Source organism: Emydura macquarii, unplaced genomic scaffold (genome assembly GCF_026122565.2).
Source record: "Emydura macquarii macquarii isolate MOO-44397 ecotype Brisbane River unplaced genomic scaffold, CSIRO-AGI_Emac_v2 contig_2636, whole genome shotgun sequence".
NCBI classification, from domain to species: domain Eukaryota; kingdom Metazoa; phylum Chordata; order Testudines; family Chelidae; genus Emydura; species Emydura macquarii.
In genome coordinates, this window is record NW_027132773.1 from 3,127,866 (window position 1) to 3,143,781 (window position 15,916).

At 42.0% G+C, this 15,916-nt stretch overlaps 1 protein-coding gene across 5 annotated transcripts in view; it reads right to left on the minus strand.

Annotated features, from left to right (window-relative positions):
* The window catches only part of CPSF6 (cleavage and polyadenylation specific factor 6), a 43,273-nt gene that overhangs the window by 16,528 nt on the left and 10,829 nt on the right, over positions 1–15,916 (minus strand). For all 5 annotated transcript variants that reach the window (XM_067564051.1, XM_067564050.1, XM_067564049.1 and 2 more), the window contains exons 2-4: positions 8,296–8,505; positions 1,762–1,865; positions 254–399 (exon numbers count right to left, since the gene is read on the minus strand). In XM_067564051.1, coding sequence (XP_067420152.1) covers positions 254–399; positions 1,762–1,865; positions 8,296–8,505 — 460 coding nt within the window. The remainder of the gene's footprint in view (positions 1–253; positions 400–1,761; positions 1,866–8,295; positions 8,506–15,916) is intronic.

The following is a 15,916-nucleotide window of genomic DNA, read 5'->3' on the forward strand; positions in this document are numbered from 1 at the left end:
TATTCTTCATTTTGTTCAATCTGATCGTATGAATGTTTTCGCGCATATAGTGTTTTTCAAAGAACTATAGGGAAAAAATCCATAAAGGTATTAGGGAAACTTTTCAAAAGGTATCTGGAGCGAATCGTAAATATTTAATAACTATTTGGAGCCATACACACGTTATCATGGGCTGAGTGCATATTGCAATACCTTTCCTGAAATGGACCTTTGTTCTTTCAAGTTATAATGCATCTAAGAAGAGAAGGCTTACTTTTCCTTGACTGCATTTCAAACTGACTCAGGAACTGTTTATTGCATGGAGTTACAACAGGATTTTGTCCATGCAATTCTCTTTTAGGCAAGAGATCCATCAACTTTTTGGAGGATGCCTCAGATCCTACACCTACAAGGGCAAACCTAAAAAGAAGTGAGAGAAAGTTGCATCAGTTTCTTTCCACCAGAAAAATCTGATTGCCTTCCAAAGAAAGGATAAATACATGGCAAACAAAAGAACATTTGACAAAAAAACTCCCCACAAACTTGATTAATTCAGTCTGAAAGATACTTGAAAGATCATAATGCAAATTCTAAAGAGAGAAGAAAAGAACATTAAATGTAAATATGAAACTTAATTACGATTTTGATCCAAAATGCCCATGAAAAGGATGGAGATGGGAAAGTAACTTTTCTTCTGCTAAATCATACAGTATGCACCTGTTTGGGTAACATGTCCACAAAATTTAGACCCTTTGCTTCAATTTCTGAACATGTTTCCAGTGACTAAAAAGCCTCATTAGGAAATGAATTATTGCAGAGATAAGATTAACATAAATGGATTAAGGAAAGATGTTTTCTCATAGAGACTTTCAGGGCAGCTCAAAGGTAATGAATGAATATTTCTCCTCTATAAATCAGGATTTCTTAAGGAAACTTATTTTATATTTTGGATAATTAAACTATAACAAGCTAGATCAAATTTAGTCAAGTTTAAAGAATATTTTAAAAATCCATATTTTACCACGGGACATGATCTCCCACCACTGAGCTGTATTTGATAAAGCTGGCATAAACCAACTTATTCTTCCTTTCAATTGTAATTTAATCAAAACTGCATTCTGAAAGCTAGTTTAAAAAGGTAGGTTCTCACACACACAAAAATGGCAAGAGTATATATCCAAATATTTAACAATTTTGAGGCACACCTGTGTTCAATAAACTAACTTTGCAATCCTGAAGATCTTAAATCAAATATAGTTTAAGTCACAAGTGAAATAGTCTTAGTTTGTCCACACTACAAACTCACATGATTGACAATTTCTAATCAGCAAAAGCTGTGTACTGGATTCTCAGATGTGTTATTAATAAGGACTGAGAGGCACTGGCAGAGAGCTATGCAAAACAAAAATGGAGAAACAGAAGGCTAACAAATCAAGTTTTGAAAAAGATTTGACAAAAAGTAGAATAAAAAGGCATTCCACACTGATAAAGTTAAAATTAAGAGCACACAAGTCTGAAATTTAGGAAAATAAGAGTGGATAAGGAATGCCAATATCAATCCCATTCAGGGAACAGTAAAACCTATAGTATTGTCTTCAGCACTTACTTCTATTATTGAATTAGTCATTAATATGAAACAATAGGATACAAAATCCTTGCTAGATGTAACTGTCCAACAAAAGTGATCATCTCATTGCTAGCTATGGGAAACACGGACCAGCCACCCTCACTGTAGCAGATCAATGACCAATAGCAGAAAAAAGGTGGATTACAAATTCTTACCCCTTTGACTGGCCATTAGCACGGTTTTCAAAAAATTTTATCTCCAAAATATCATTTACTCCCAGTGAATGGACTGCTTCAGTTAAGTCTTCATCGGTTGTCCACTGCAAAATATTTTTATATTCAAGATTCATTTTATATTCAAGATACATTAAGATACCAATTTTCACTATGAATACAGCAGCCTAATCTTGTACATTTGTACTACTGCTTTTTACTTTATTGTGAAAATAATCACGCAGTAGTGCATCTCACTGGATGCTCTCTGTGGCTGTTTGTAGAAAAGGCCAGAAAACATTTTAAGTGACACTTTACAGTTAATTCTCAAAAAGATCATTGTTAAAATATATGTACAGACAAATAATGTGTAATACAACACATACGGCACTAACAGCACCTGACATTCATTACCAGGCCTACTATACCATCTTAAAGAAAGCTGCATTTGAAGTTGTTTGTTGGGGTTTTTTTTGTTGTTTTTTTTTAAAAAAACAAAAACAGATATTTTCAAGGCTGCAAGACCCAATCTGACCAATTTCAATAGTCACTGTTACATGGTTTGGTTTATATGTCAAGGATTGCAAATATTTCCTATTTAAACAGATTATTATTCAGCAGTTTCTATTAGTCTAAGATCCTGAATAAGGTCAGACTTCGAGACCTTTTCAAGAGTGTGCTTCACTTTCAGATGTGTTAGTACATTTGTACCCCGTGTACATGGTGCTCTATTCCAGAGCCAAAACTGGCAAGGAAATTTAATTCATTAAAATCCTGAACCATGAACTATTTTTTTTTTTGGAAGCTTTAGACAGAAAGATTCTAATAAGTTTTGTTTTACTTGCACAGGAGTAGGAGTGGCAAAGGAAAAAAAACAAAAAAGAGTAAGAAAAGCAGAGTTTATTAGCCACTTCCATGGCCTGTGTGTGACATCCATCAATGTCTAACTCACTCTGCTATAGGCTTACTCCTAAATTGAGTATTATCCATTTCTGAAATGAAATACTTTCACCCTGATCCTGTCTACACTGCAGAGTGAAGTCGATTTATTTTAAATCAACTTTCACCCGCTGAATTTTAGAAGTCGCAGGAGCGTGATCACACCACTCTCAGTGTGTCGGGGGATTGCATCCCCACTAGCCGCGCTTGGGCCGACAATCAAAGCAGTGCACTATGGGTAGCTATCCCACACTGCAACTAGCCGCAGAGGTTTTTGGAAGCCTGTTGTCCTCCCATGATGCAACGTCCTCCCTTCCCTTCTTGTCCCAAACAAACAGATTAACGCTTTTTTGCACCATTTTTGTAAACCCTGTCTCTGCTGCGTGCACGCTGTTGCTGGAGAGGCATGGAGCCCACTCAGTTCCTGCACTATCATTGTGAGCATCACAAACACTTCACGTCTTATCCTGCAGTATTTTCAAGGGCGAGACAGGGGCTGCAGCGCTGAAAATTGTGATGTTACTCTAGACGCCCTGCTACCAGCCATAGAACGAAACAATTCCCATTTGCTGCTGGATGTCATGCAGCATCTGCAATCGGTGGAGTGCTGCTTCTGGTCCCAGGGAAACAAGCAGTGACTGGTGGGATCACATCGTTATGAAGGTGAGGGATGATGAGCAGTGGCTGCAGAACTTTTGTATGCGAAAGGCCACTTTCCTTGAACTTTGCACAGAGCTATACCCAGCCCTGAAACACATCAACACTCAGTTGAGACCAACTCTGACAGTGGAGAAACGGGTGGCCATCACTCTATGGAAGCTAACAATGCCAGACTGCTACCGGTCAGTTGGGAATCAATTTCGAGTTGGTAAATCCATGCGGGAGCTGCTGTAATACATGTTTGCCGGGCCATTAACAGACTTCTGCTAAGAAGGGTAGTGACTTTGGGAAACATGCAGGACATAGTAGATGGGTTTTTCCACAATGGGGTTTCCAAACTGTGGGGGGGATGGGGGCGGCGATAGATGGTACATATATCTCTACCTTAGCGCCGGACCACCTAGCCACAGAGTACATCAATCGAAAGGGATACTTCTCAATGGTGTTGCAGTCCCTTGTGGATCCCGGGACGCTTCACCAACATCAATGTGGGGTGGTCTGGAAAAGTGCATGACGCGCACATCTTTAGGAACTCAGGTCTGTTCCAAAAGATGCAAGCAGGGACTTTCTTCCCTGACCCAAAAATAAATATTGGTGATGTTGAAATGCCAATAGTGATCCTTGGAGACCCTGCGTACACATTGATCCCCTGGTTGATGAAGCTGTTCACCGGGCACCTGCACAGTGAGGAGAGGTTCAATAATAGGCTCAGCAAGCGCGGAATGGTTGTGGAATGTGCATTTGGACGTTTAAAGGCTCACTGACGCTGTTTACTCACTAGGCTAGGCCTAAGTGAAAAAAACATTCCAGCAGTTATCTGTGCATGCTGTGCGCTCCATAAGGTCTGTGAGACAAAGGGGGGAAAGTTCCCTATGGGTTGGGTCATGGAGGAAAATAGGCTGGCTGCCAATTTTGAGCAGCCAGACAGCAGTGCAATGCTGAGAGCCAGCCACAGAGCACTGCACCTCAGGGAAGCCTTGAAAAAATCAGTTTTGAAGTGAGACCTAATGTTTCTGAAAAATCTGTGTTCTGTCTTACCTTCCATCCCCTACTCATTCCTCAGCACTACAGCACTGAGCTACCCTTCCCACAAGTGCGAATCCCCGTGGTCTCAATAAAGAAAGAGCAATGATCTTTAAAGCAGTATATTTTTATTGTTGATCGTTTACAGTGGAGGGAAATGAAGTTATTTCAACATTGTTCATGCATTGTAATGGGGCTGTGAGGTGACACAGAGCAAAGTTTCAATGTGCAAACAGCAAACAACACAGTCCCATTTCTTAAAGATACTGGCGCCTCTTTCTCCTCCCCTCACCTGGCATGGAGTGGTGCAGATACTGCACCCTGCTCAATCTCCTCCTAGATCGCTTGGGGGTGGGGGCTAGGAAAGAATGCATGAGTTGAGAGTTTTGCAGGGGCAGGAGAGGGAGTCTATCCTGCCACTGCTCTTCTTGAACCTCAACCAAATGCCTCAACATATCCGATTGATCCCTCATTATGTTGCATGCTCACGTTCTTGGGCCGCCTTCCTGTTCTCCATATCCATGTTCATTTTCTCTGATAATGAAATCCTCCAGGCTCTTGGCTCAGTGTCAGCAGCGACGGAGGTGTTCATTATCTCAGTGAACATGTCATTCCGAGGTTTTTTTTTTTGCACCTTCTAATTTGCGACAGGCGGTCAGCGCGAGTATTAGATGCTGAGCCGAAGGCCATGCTGTCCACTGAAAGGCAAGCAAAGCAAAAGGTATCCATTGTTAGCTAGCCCCATGGATGAAAAGCAACGTTACAATGTAAAAATAACTCCCATTTATATTCCCAAGGGAATGGCATACCTGCATACCAATCTCTACCGATTGCAGGAGTCGTAGTGCCATTCCAGCCACGGTAAGAAAGGGGCTGGTGCATCCATTTAAGAGAAATCCCTATAGTGAATGCTGCATAAGTCCATAGATCCTCAACCAGCAGGATTGTTGCACCTCCCTGACCTTCCCAAAAATTGGTTTTGGAAAAGGCGGTACAGAGGGTGTGTGTATGTGGGGGGAGGGTGAAATTCCCCCAGGTGAAACCATTTGTGGGCACCCATCTCGCAACCCCTAAGACACATCACAATCAAATGCTGTCTTGTAACTTACAGTTTACGTACCCCAAAAAACCTCCCATGGCAGAGTGAAAAAAACCCAGTCATATGGAGTGGGTACTGCAAATTTGCGCCATCCTCCCTAGGTGACCATGAGTGGTATCAGTCTCCTGAGGGTAACAGAGGCGGAAAGGAAGGATTTACTACAAGCATCTGGTACAGGTCTGGCCCTTATGCTGCTATGCTGTGTTCCAAGATGATGCCTACACAATTAATAAGAGAGTGGTGGGGAAAAGTGTCTTATCGCAGTGGAGAAATAAGGCTGCTCTCCCCAGAAACCTTCTGCAAAGGATCAGAGTACCTTAATGAAAGTTTCCTGGAGATATCCACGGAGGATTCTCAGAGCATCACTGTGCACAAAAACATTCTTTTCTGGGGGGAACCCCTTGCTTAGGCAAACTAACAACGAGGAAGCCCATCCCCACCACCACTATTTTTTCCCCATGCTATGACAAGAAGCTGGACTGGGAGATAACCACAGAAAAGAGATTTGCAGCACATACTCACCAGATGTGCCTTCTCCAGCATCTTGGTCGCTCACAGTGTCCTGCATCTGGCTGAGCTGTTCTGGGATTACAAACAGCTCCTGGCTTTCAGGGAGAATGGATTCCCCAGTCACCTGGCCCCTATTTTCTTCCTCTTCTTCCTCCTCATCCACAGAGTCCTCCTCATTCATCCTGGATTCCCAAGGTATCTATGCTGCATGGCAGTACAGTGATGAGGGTCACCGCTGATAATTGCATGCAGCTCCTCATAAAAGCAGAATGTCTTTGGTGACAAGCCAGAATGACTGTTCGCCTCCTGAGTTTTCTGATATGCCTGCCTCAGCTCTTTGATAACGCGGCACTGCTTCACATCCCTCCTGGGCCCCTTTTCCAAAATGCCGCATAATATCTTTTCGTAAATATCTAAATTTCTTTTGCTGGCTCGGAGCTGAGCCAAAACAGACTCTTTGCCCCACAGACCTATGAGACCCAAGACCTCAGGTCGACTCCAGGCTAGAGCACGTTTGGGGCATGCATTCACCATGAACAGTTCTGCTGGCTAGCTCTCTCCACACTGACAAAACAGGAAATAGGAATTCAAAATTTCCCAGGGCTTGAGGGGAGGGGCTGTTTCCTGTGTATGTGGCCACAGTGCAGCAAGTACAAACATGCAGAGCAGTCACAGCAGAGCACTGTGGGATAACTCACGGAGGCCAATTACATCGAATTACGCTGCGCTTCACCTACACTGTCGCTCATTCGACCCAAACAATTCGATTTCAGTGCTGCGCCACTTGCAGAGGTAGCTTTATTATGTCAAATTTTCCCATGATTTAAGTTGGCAGAACTGACCAGCCAGTGAAGACGCATACATTATGTGGTCGACAGAAGCCGCATTCCATCAACCTTCCTTCGCAGTGTAGACCAGGCCTATGTATGCACTAGCACCAAAGGTGTTAGAGTAAGAAGAAAGCCTTTAACTCCAGAACCCCCCCTAAATTTCAGGAGAGAGAGGGAACTGCATGTACAAGATTTTACACTCCCCATTTACTATCCCCCAATCACACTAGCTCCAGTATAGAACCCTCAATACCCTTCTGGCTCACAGCAAGCAAACTACATTGCTGAATCTCACGCCACTTAAAACAAAAACAAAACAAAAAAACAAAAACTTGACAATCCTTAAGACGGTAAACACAAAATTTTGTAGATAGTTCTGTTTAAGATGCCAAGTCAGTAGTAATTATACAGATTTAAAAGTTACATATGGATTTTCAAAAACACTCAGAATTAGCCTATTGGTCAACTGGCCACTGACTTCAATGGGAACAGCGTTAGGCCAACACTGTGTTTTGAAAATCCCATCTCTATAAATAAATATTTTAATGAAGTGTTTGATAAATCAATGCCTCCTTTACTTGCCTGGAAAGTGCCTGAAAATCAGGATACTGCAATACTTAACAACAAACACTTAAAGCATGAAGCATTTTTCTGCATGCTGAGCACTACTATAGGTTTTAGCAAAAGAAGCAACCATGAACTCAGAATTTTGAATGTAAGGAGGTAGAGAAATTGGTTTTCAGATTAATTGTAATTGTAATGTCAAATTAGTTCAGCTACTGATTAGCATCTTACATATTTTTATTTTTAAAAAGGACACTACAGGCCAACAATTAGTGCCAACAACAAAATACACTGTCTCAGGGAAAATACAAATTTGGTTCATAGATCTGCAGCAGCTGAAAGTAAGCAACTCTTAAGACAGATGCTTGGAACAGTTTTGTCTGGTAAGCCACTGCAACACACAGTCTTTGAGAATGATATTGAAGAATTCTCAGAGAAACCTCACATTACAGTTCCCTTTAAAAGTAAAAACTTCAACAAAGGATTACTCAAAATAGATCAGTTTATAGATATAAGGCTCTTGATAGTATTAATTTGTTCTGCACCTTCCTTCAGAATGTCCCCAAAGCCCTAATGGGGTGTCAAACCTACCATGTTTTCCCAGAAATCTTCCCCTTTTACCTTTAACTTATTCTACAAGTAAGACAACTAAAACACAACTGCACCTTTATATTATAAATATCCTCCATTTTCATGAACATCTCAAGAGTGTGTGTCTTCCCCAAGATTTTCACTAATATGTTCGGAAAACCTGCTTCTCTGTTCTTTTAAGATATCAGTAAATTATTTTTCTTTTATGTGCCAAAAAATTAAATATTTTAGTAAAATTCTGTCAACTACGAGTATATTTGATCCATGTATGATTACTAGCATAATAAAAGAGCATGTGTGTGGCTGAATTCCAACACTTACCCAAGTAAGATTTCCAATGTACAATGCAATTCTCTTTCCAGTATATGTATACACAACATTTGGTGCCGCTCCTTTACCTACGTCATCTCCAACTGATGGTGGGAGAGAGTCCATATAATCACGGTCCTCTGGGGCATCTCCATTATTTGCAGATGGAGAGATGACATCATCATACAAATCTATCTGATCATGTCCACCATATTCAGCTTCCTAAAATACAAAATATAAATGCTGTAGATTACATATTACCTAAAATAGTCTTAAGACTTATTCAAAACAAATACTGCTGTAAATGTTGTGGAGAATTATCGCATGCGGTAAGAAAGACATGTTTGGGCCTAAAGTGCAACAGTATATCCCTCCCTTGTGAAACAGTTTACTTCCCAATTTGATCTACATTCAAATGTATATAAATGTGATGTTACTGCCTCCTGGTTTCTACTTCAAAAAAAAAAAAATTCCACCAACCTGACAGCAAATTAACAAAAAGCCTATAGTTACTTCTTAATCTGAAGCCTATATCCATAGCCTTAAACTAACTTCAGAAAAATTGTTGCTGCATTGCTGATACTGTCAAAATTTGGAAGGCACTTCAAGAGACATTGAAGAAAGGATTATCTCACAAGAAAAACTACAGGCAATAAAGAAGTGAGTGGATCAAGCACTAACTCCACCTCATTTTCTTGAGAACATTCTCGACCCCAGATATAAAGGTAGATGCCTAACTTCTGAAGATGATGCTGCTGCCATGGCATGGGCATCTCAAAATCACTCCTCGGTTATGCCAGTCATAATAAATTTCAGGGCTGGAGCGGAACCATATAAACAGTATATGTTTGCGGATGATGTTTTGAACAAAGTCACTCCCCTGAACTGGTGGAAATCATTAGCCAGGCACCTTGAAACAGAGTTCCTTCAGTTGCTAAGCCAACTTTTCACAGCAGTAGCTTCCTCTGCAGGCATAGAGAGAATATTTTCATCCTTTGATATTATTCACTCAAAGCTAAGAAATCGACTAGGAGTTGAAAAAGCAGGAAAACTCGTATTTCTGTTTCAGTCTATGAATAAAAATGACAGTGGGAGTGGGGAAGATGAGAGCTAGTTGTAGAAGTTTTAAGGACAGCGTACATTTAGTGTTGTGATGACTTGTCCGTTAGAGTTAATAAAATTTGAAAATTAAAATAAAAAATGTTTAATGACAGCCATAAGCCAGCAACTCAGGAAGGAGACTGCTGCAATTGCAAATGTGAAACATTTATGTAACATTTAAGATTTAGTTTAATAAAATATAAGTGTTATTGTGTTTGTGTGTGTGATTTAGTTCTTACCATTCCTAATGTACTGCTGCTGCACCTGCAGCTTGACACAGTTAATGAGTATTATGTACTATTTCCTAAATTAATAAAATCAAGTTATCTAAAAAATTATACAAAGTATACCCGCCTAGATGTTGTAAAATGCTGTACTGAGTTGTAAATAAACATGTTTTAGTGATCAGATTTGCACCATTGCTTAAGAAATATGTGAAGTATCAGTGGGAAACTTAATTTAAATCAATGATTTGCTCTTGGTGATTTAAATCTACTATTTAAATCGCCTTAATTTAAATCAATCCACCCTGCTTAATCCTACAATGATTTTGTTCTACTGATACAGACAGAGACAAATAAGAGAACACAAACCCTATTCTCAGAATCATACTGACATTAATGATGCTGGTAAGCAAAAAACAGTAGACATTTGTTTGCTACACTACCTTGTAAGAGCAATCACCGCTTACGACCAACATTTCCCCTACTGTGATTTGTCAACACTCCCCATAATAGCAAGAGACACTTAGGGGCATTACAGCAAAAGGGCACTAATATCTTACTACTAATGAGCATCTACTGTAGTAGCATGTTAACTTCAGCTCTTGCGTAAACACAAAGTAAATATTTTCCTGTATTAAAAGAATTGGTAGGGAAAGTGATTTGAACTTTTATGAGTCCTGGCAATGAACTCAACATACAGCCACACTTTTCAGAGATTGGATTCTAAACTTGATCCCTTATTCTCAAATAAGGGATTGGAAAGGGAGCACTTCATACTCTAATGACCCCACTCAGCATAAAGGAAAGACACTGACTGGTTCCAAAGGAAACTATAACCACTTTCTGGTGTCACACTGTCATCATAATATGAGTTGGAATGGGAAATGACTAAGACAAGAGCAAACCCAAACCAATTTTTAATTGAGTTATCAGTCCACGTCCTTTTTAAAGTGTAGACACTTTAACATTAAAATGGCAACAAAATTATGCAAGCAGTGAGCATCTCCTAAAAAAAAAAAAATCCCAGCTATGGTTCTAGTAATAAATTAATGCAAAGGTTTAATCTAGAGTATCTTCTCTAAATTGAAGACTCATCTTGATGCAATCATTTACATGTTTTAATCTTCGCTTATATTCATATAAATGGACACCTTGGCAAATGAAGTTAGCATCTGTCTTCCTGGTCCCCCACCTACAAAATCAGTGACAATGCTCTGGCATTACCTGTATTTCAATTATTTATTATTATTTTAAAGGTACGAGACCATTGCCTTCGGGCCCCGCCATAACAAATTCCCATCAGATCCTCACATAATAGGTCCGTTCCCCTTAAACCACTCCCCATGATGCTTTCCCCACTTCAGGATTCCAGAGCATAGTGCAGGAAAAGCTGGTCATACTCTTCTAAGAGAAGAGTGGTTCCAGCTGCTCCATAAAGGAGTCAGTTCGACCACTTCTAAAAATATCAAGTTATAACACCATTACTTTCCTTGTGAAAGAACCTCCAAAAGAATGATCTCTTGGCAAAACAAAACTCCATCTACCAAAGTTCTGAATTTTACAGCAAGATTCTCCCCGCCCCACACACACGCCCCTTTCTACTATATAAAATTCTGTTGTATCTTAACTTTTGTTTTTAAATATTACTTCACCCACACATTAGTTGAGTCAGTAAATATATGAAGGCCACACCCACCACCATGGTACTCAACTGGCTTACAAATTCTAGAAGTCAGAGTCTGTTTCTTTCCCACACCCAGTGTGTCAGAGCCAGAGAGTTTTCTGCAGCAGTACCTATCAAGGTGGTGCGCACACTCTGCACATCCTCGCGACCCCTCTCATGACTATATAAGGGCGATGTTGCCCTGATCCCCCTCAGTTCCTTTGCACCAGACATGGTGGCTTGGGACTCCTTGTGCATCTGAGGGGATGGAGGGTGGGTCTACAGACCCCTCTCATGACTAATGCTGCCCTGATCCCCCTCAGTTCCTTTGCACCAGACACATGTGCAACCACTTCTCTAAGAAGTGATTATAATATGGGTAAGTAACCATTTTTTCTTGTTCGGGTGGTTGCACATGTCGATTCCCACTCAGATGACTTGCAGCGGTACTAGTAGGAGGTGGGACGCAAAGTCTATTTAAATAAGGACTGCAATATTGTTTTCCCAAAATTGGTTTAGATCTTGAAGCAGTCATGACGGCATAAGAAGCAAAGGTATGCAACAGAGGACCAAGTAGCAGCCCTACAAATGTCTATAATGGGGACAACCCATAGATAAGCTTGAGTTGCTTGAGTTCTTTTTGAATGGGCCAACTGTCTTTGTGGAGGAGGGATATTAGCTACCCTGTACGCGGTCATAATACAGGAAGTAATCCATCTGGAAACTCTCTCTGCTGAAAGTGTTTGATCTCTCAATCTGTCAACATATGAAAAAGAGCCAAGGAGATGGCCTGAAAAGTATCACGAATAAAACTCCTTTCCCTAATGTTGATGGGGAACTTCTTGGATGGCCCCTAAAGTGAACAATCTGAACTTTTTGAAGAAGCACTAACTCATGAGATGGGTCCCTGAAAAGGGACAGATAGGTGGGTGGAGAGGAAATGGATAGAATATCCCAAGCTCACAATGCTTAGGACTCACTTGGCCATCATTATGGTTTCCCAAACATTGATAAAATGGGACAATCTGTCCTTAAATGGAGGTGGAGGGATGGGGAGACAGTAGGAAGATAGCGAACAATTGCATCGCTGTCCTCAAAGGACAAGTCTAATAGGTTGCTTCCCCACAACTGACTGAGGACGAGCTGGCTGACTCAAAATTAATTTGGAAGACCTCTGTCTCTGAGGTTTGTGCTTCCTTCACAAAAAATCATGCTGCCTTGGTGGATATAAAGATTGCCTATAAAAACGGACATGGATATTACTGTTGCAGGAGTCTATACTGACTCCTGCTGGGGGCTGGGGTATATACCCATAACAAACAAAGGGTATCACGACAGTCTTTAAATGAAAATATTGGTCTTGCCTGAAAACAAAAAACAACCATCCAACAGGAGGCTCTCTATGGCAGAGGTTCTCACAACAATTTTTTGGTGGCCTCAGAGTGCAGCCACCAGCTCTGATGATTTTTCATAAAATACTTAATTAACTTTAGGAAAAACAAATAAATATGCACATATACATGTCCGAATCATTGTCATTTATTCATGTTGGGTTTTTTTTTTTTGAAGACTCAATAATAATGTACAGTTGTCTCTATAATTTACTGGACCTAAACAGAATAGAAACACAAATAGGGTGCTTTGAACATTCTTGTTTTTTTGTTGTTGTTGTTTCTTTTACTTTTTTTTTTTTTTTTTTTTTAAAGACTTGCTAGCTAGTAAGTCAGTTTCTATGAAAAGTTATATTTGTATGTTTGTTAATATCACTTTTCACAGCAGCAGACTTGCTAGGTAACTGAAAGGCAATGAAAAATGATATTAACGAACATACAAATATCACTTTTTACAGCAGACTTACTCAGTCCTGGCAAGCTGGAGGACAAATTAAGCCCTGGATGGGAAGGGGGTAGGGAGGCAGCGGGGACCGGGGTAATGGGCATCTAGATGGGGGGCCAGGAGAAGCAGCAGGGGCCAGGAGTGATGGGGGAGGGTGGTGAGCCCAGGACGGGGACCTGCTGCTGCATGGCTGGGGGCCAGGGCTGGAGCCTGAAGCCTAGTGGCTGGAGCCCGGGGCCAGAGGAGACAGCAGGGGCTAGAGGTGATTGGGGGGCAGAGGGGTGAGCCCACAGCCAGGGGATGGAGCCCGCCACTATGCAGCCTGCTGCCCACCACAGTAAGGCTGAAGCCAGAAGCCCAAGGCCTACCGCCCTCAAGAAGGTGGGGAACTCACATCAACTGCCTGCTCCTCTGGCATTTGTTGCTTCATAGGGGGACACAGTCCAAACTCTGCTGGCAGCCCTGGGGAAGGGGACAGGGCCAGGATTTCCCCCAAATTACCTCTCAGGAGCCTGTGGCTGCAAGGAAAATCTCTGGTGGCTGCATGTGGCCATCGTGGCCGCATTTAAGAAATGCTGCTCTACGGTTTGTTGGATGTCCAAGGTTAGGTAACCATGAGGCTCTTCTCATTGTTATTGCAGAGGCAATCACGCTGGAAGAGGCGTTCATGTGTCAAGAGTAGGCTGGGTGAGGACTTGTCCACCACACAACGTTTTGGAAGGAAAACCTTAAATTCCTCCCTGGCATCCTCTGGTAGTTTGTCACTAAACTTGGACATTGCATCCTAGTTTACACAAAGTCATATTCAGCTTACAGTGCCTGTTAGCTTGCTATACACATCCAGAGAGAAGAGGTGCAGTATGTTTCTCTCTCAAACAAATCAAATCTCTTGGGCTCTTTTTCTTTGGGAGCTGATTTAAATCTCCCCTGACGTGCTCTCTCATTGGCAGTCGTAACTACAAGGGAGTTGGGGCTGGTTGGGAATAAAAGCATCTGAAGCGTTGTATTGGGACATGATGTTTATCTGTGCATGCTTAGCTATAGGATCTAAGGAGGCTAGCATGTACCATAAAGCATTTCCCAGTTCTAGCACAGCATTATTAATCGAGAGGATATCCCTACCCAGGGCAGTCATCTTAAGAAAGTCCAAAAGCCTGAAAAAGTGTTTTATTGCACTAGTTCAGCTTGTATGCCTAAAGCAATTCCTCAACTGGATGTGATGTAAGACTTAAAATCCTCTGGAACCAGAGGAGTCAAGAATCACCAAGTCATCAGGTGAGGAGAAAGACAGGTTAACAAGTGCTGGTGCTGATGTATCCTCCTGTGGTAAAACCCATTCTTCCTGCATCAATTCTTCCTGCAGTACTAGCTGCTCGAGGGTGGGGGAATAGAATCTGTGAGTTTTCAACCAAGGTGGCTCTGCAAGCTGCTTTGCTGCACCATCTGGCAACATTCCCCTCAACTGCCCAGTGATCGAGACCTGGGGGATAAGAAAATGTTCCAGGGGTTCCAAAGAGCCCACTGGGGGAAAGCGCAAGGCATAGGCAGCCAGTAGGTACCGGTCCATGGCACTCTCTCTCTCTCTCTGCTGTATAATCAATCCCACTCCCTGTACCCGCACTCTCCTTTTGGAGCAGCCTAAAAGGCTTTCTAGACAAACTACACCTAGAAGGGGATGGTGAAATGCTGGAGGAGGACTTCAAACCAAACTGCAAAGAACCACCTGAGTAATCAGTGGACATTGGGAGTACCAGCTCTGGTAGGGCCATGTAGCAACCCAGCTTATCCATAGCTCAATGCAAAGAAGCCAGCATCAGTACTGAGTCAGGCATGGTAGTTGGTACCACAAACGCATCCCATGACTTTGAAAGTACAGCATTATAAATCGGTAGGAAAGACCTTGTAAGCAAAGCTAAAGTACAAGCTGTAATTGGTACCCATTCTGACAAATGTCCCAATATCAAAGCCATAGGCGACAAGACTGGAAGCGCAACTGCTGCCAAGGCAGAAGATTGTAAGCACGCTGACATGGTTTGCACCAGTGTCGAATATAGCAGTGTTTCTCAACCTTTTAAGTAGCAAGTACTCCCTAACTTCTGAAAATTTTAATAAGTACCCCAACACTCAATTTTCCACTCTGAGAAATACAATCTTTTACCCCTTTACTGCTGGACGACTGTATTTCTCATAAAGCAGGAGAGTTCTGAGTTCTTCAGTGCTGTGTGGCTGTGGCAGATCACAAAACCCCCTGCTTTCTCTCCCCTCCTTCCTCCTCCTTTTCCTCCATATAGGAGCAAAGGTCAACACCAGCCAATCACTATGGTGTAATGGCAGGGTCACGTGGTGTTCTCCTTACATAGGCAGGAACTTGTGAGGTATGAGTAGGCACTAGCAGCGCTCCCCATGGCTGTCCCTAGGGAGGTGCGGGCCTGTGGCAAATCACACTGTGTGGGCCACCTGCCTCCCAGCTAGGAGCTGGGACCAGGCGGAAAGCAGGCAGTTGCCACCTGGCTTCCCCAGAATTTGGTGGCTGCCCGCTCACCTCCCTTCACTGGGTTTTTCGCCACGTACCCCCTGCCTGTGTCTCGCGTACCCCAGGTTGAAACTATGGAATGTAGTACCGTGGCCAAAACTTTGATGGTACCAACACTAATCTCTGCACAGAATGCAACTATGACCCAAAGAATGGAACAGACAATGAAGATGACTGCATGTGGAAGCTGCAACATATACATTATCTTGGAGTGGGTACCCAAAAAGTGTTTCATTTGTATGAAGTACCACCTGATAGAGCTGATGGAAAAGGAGA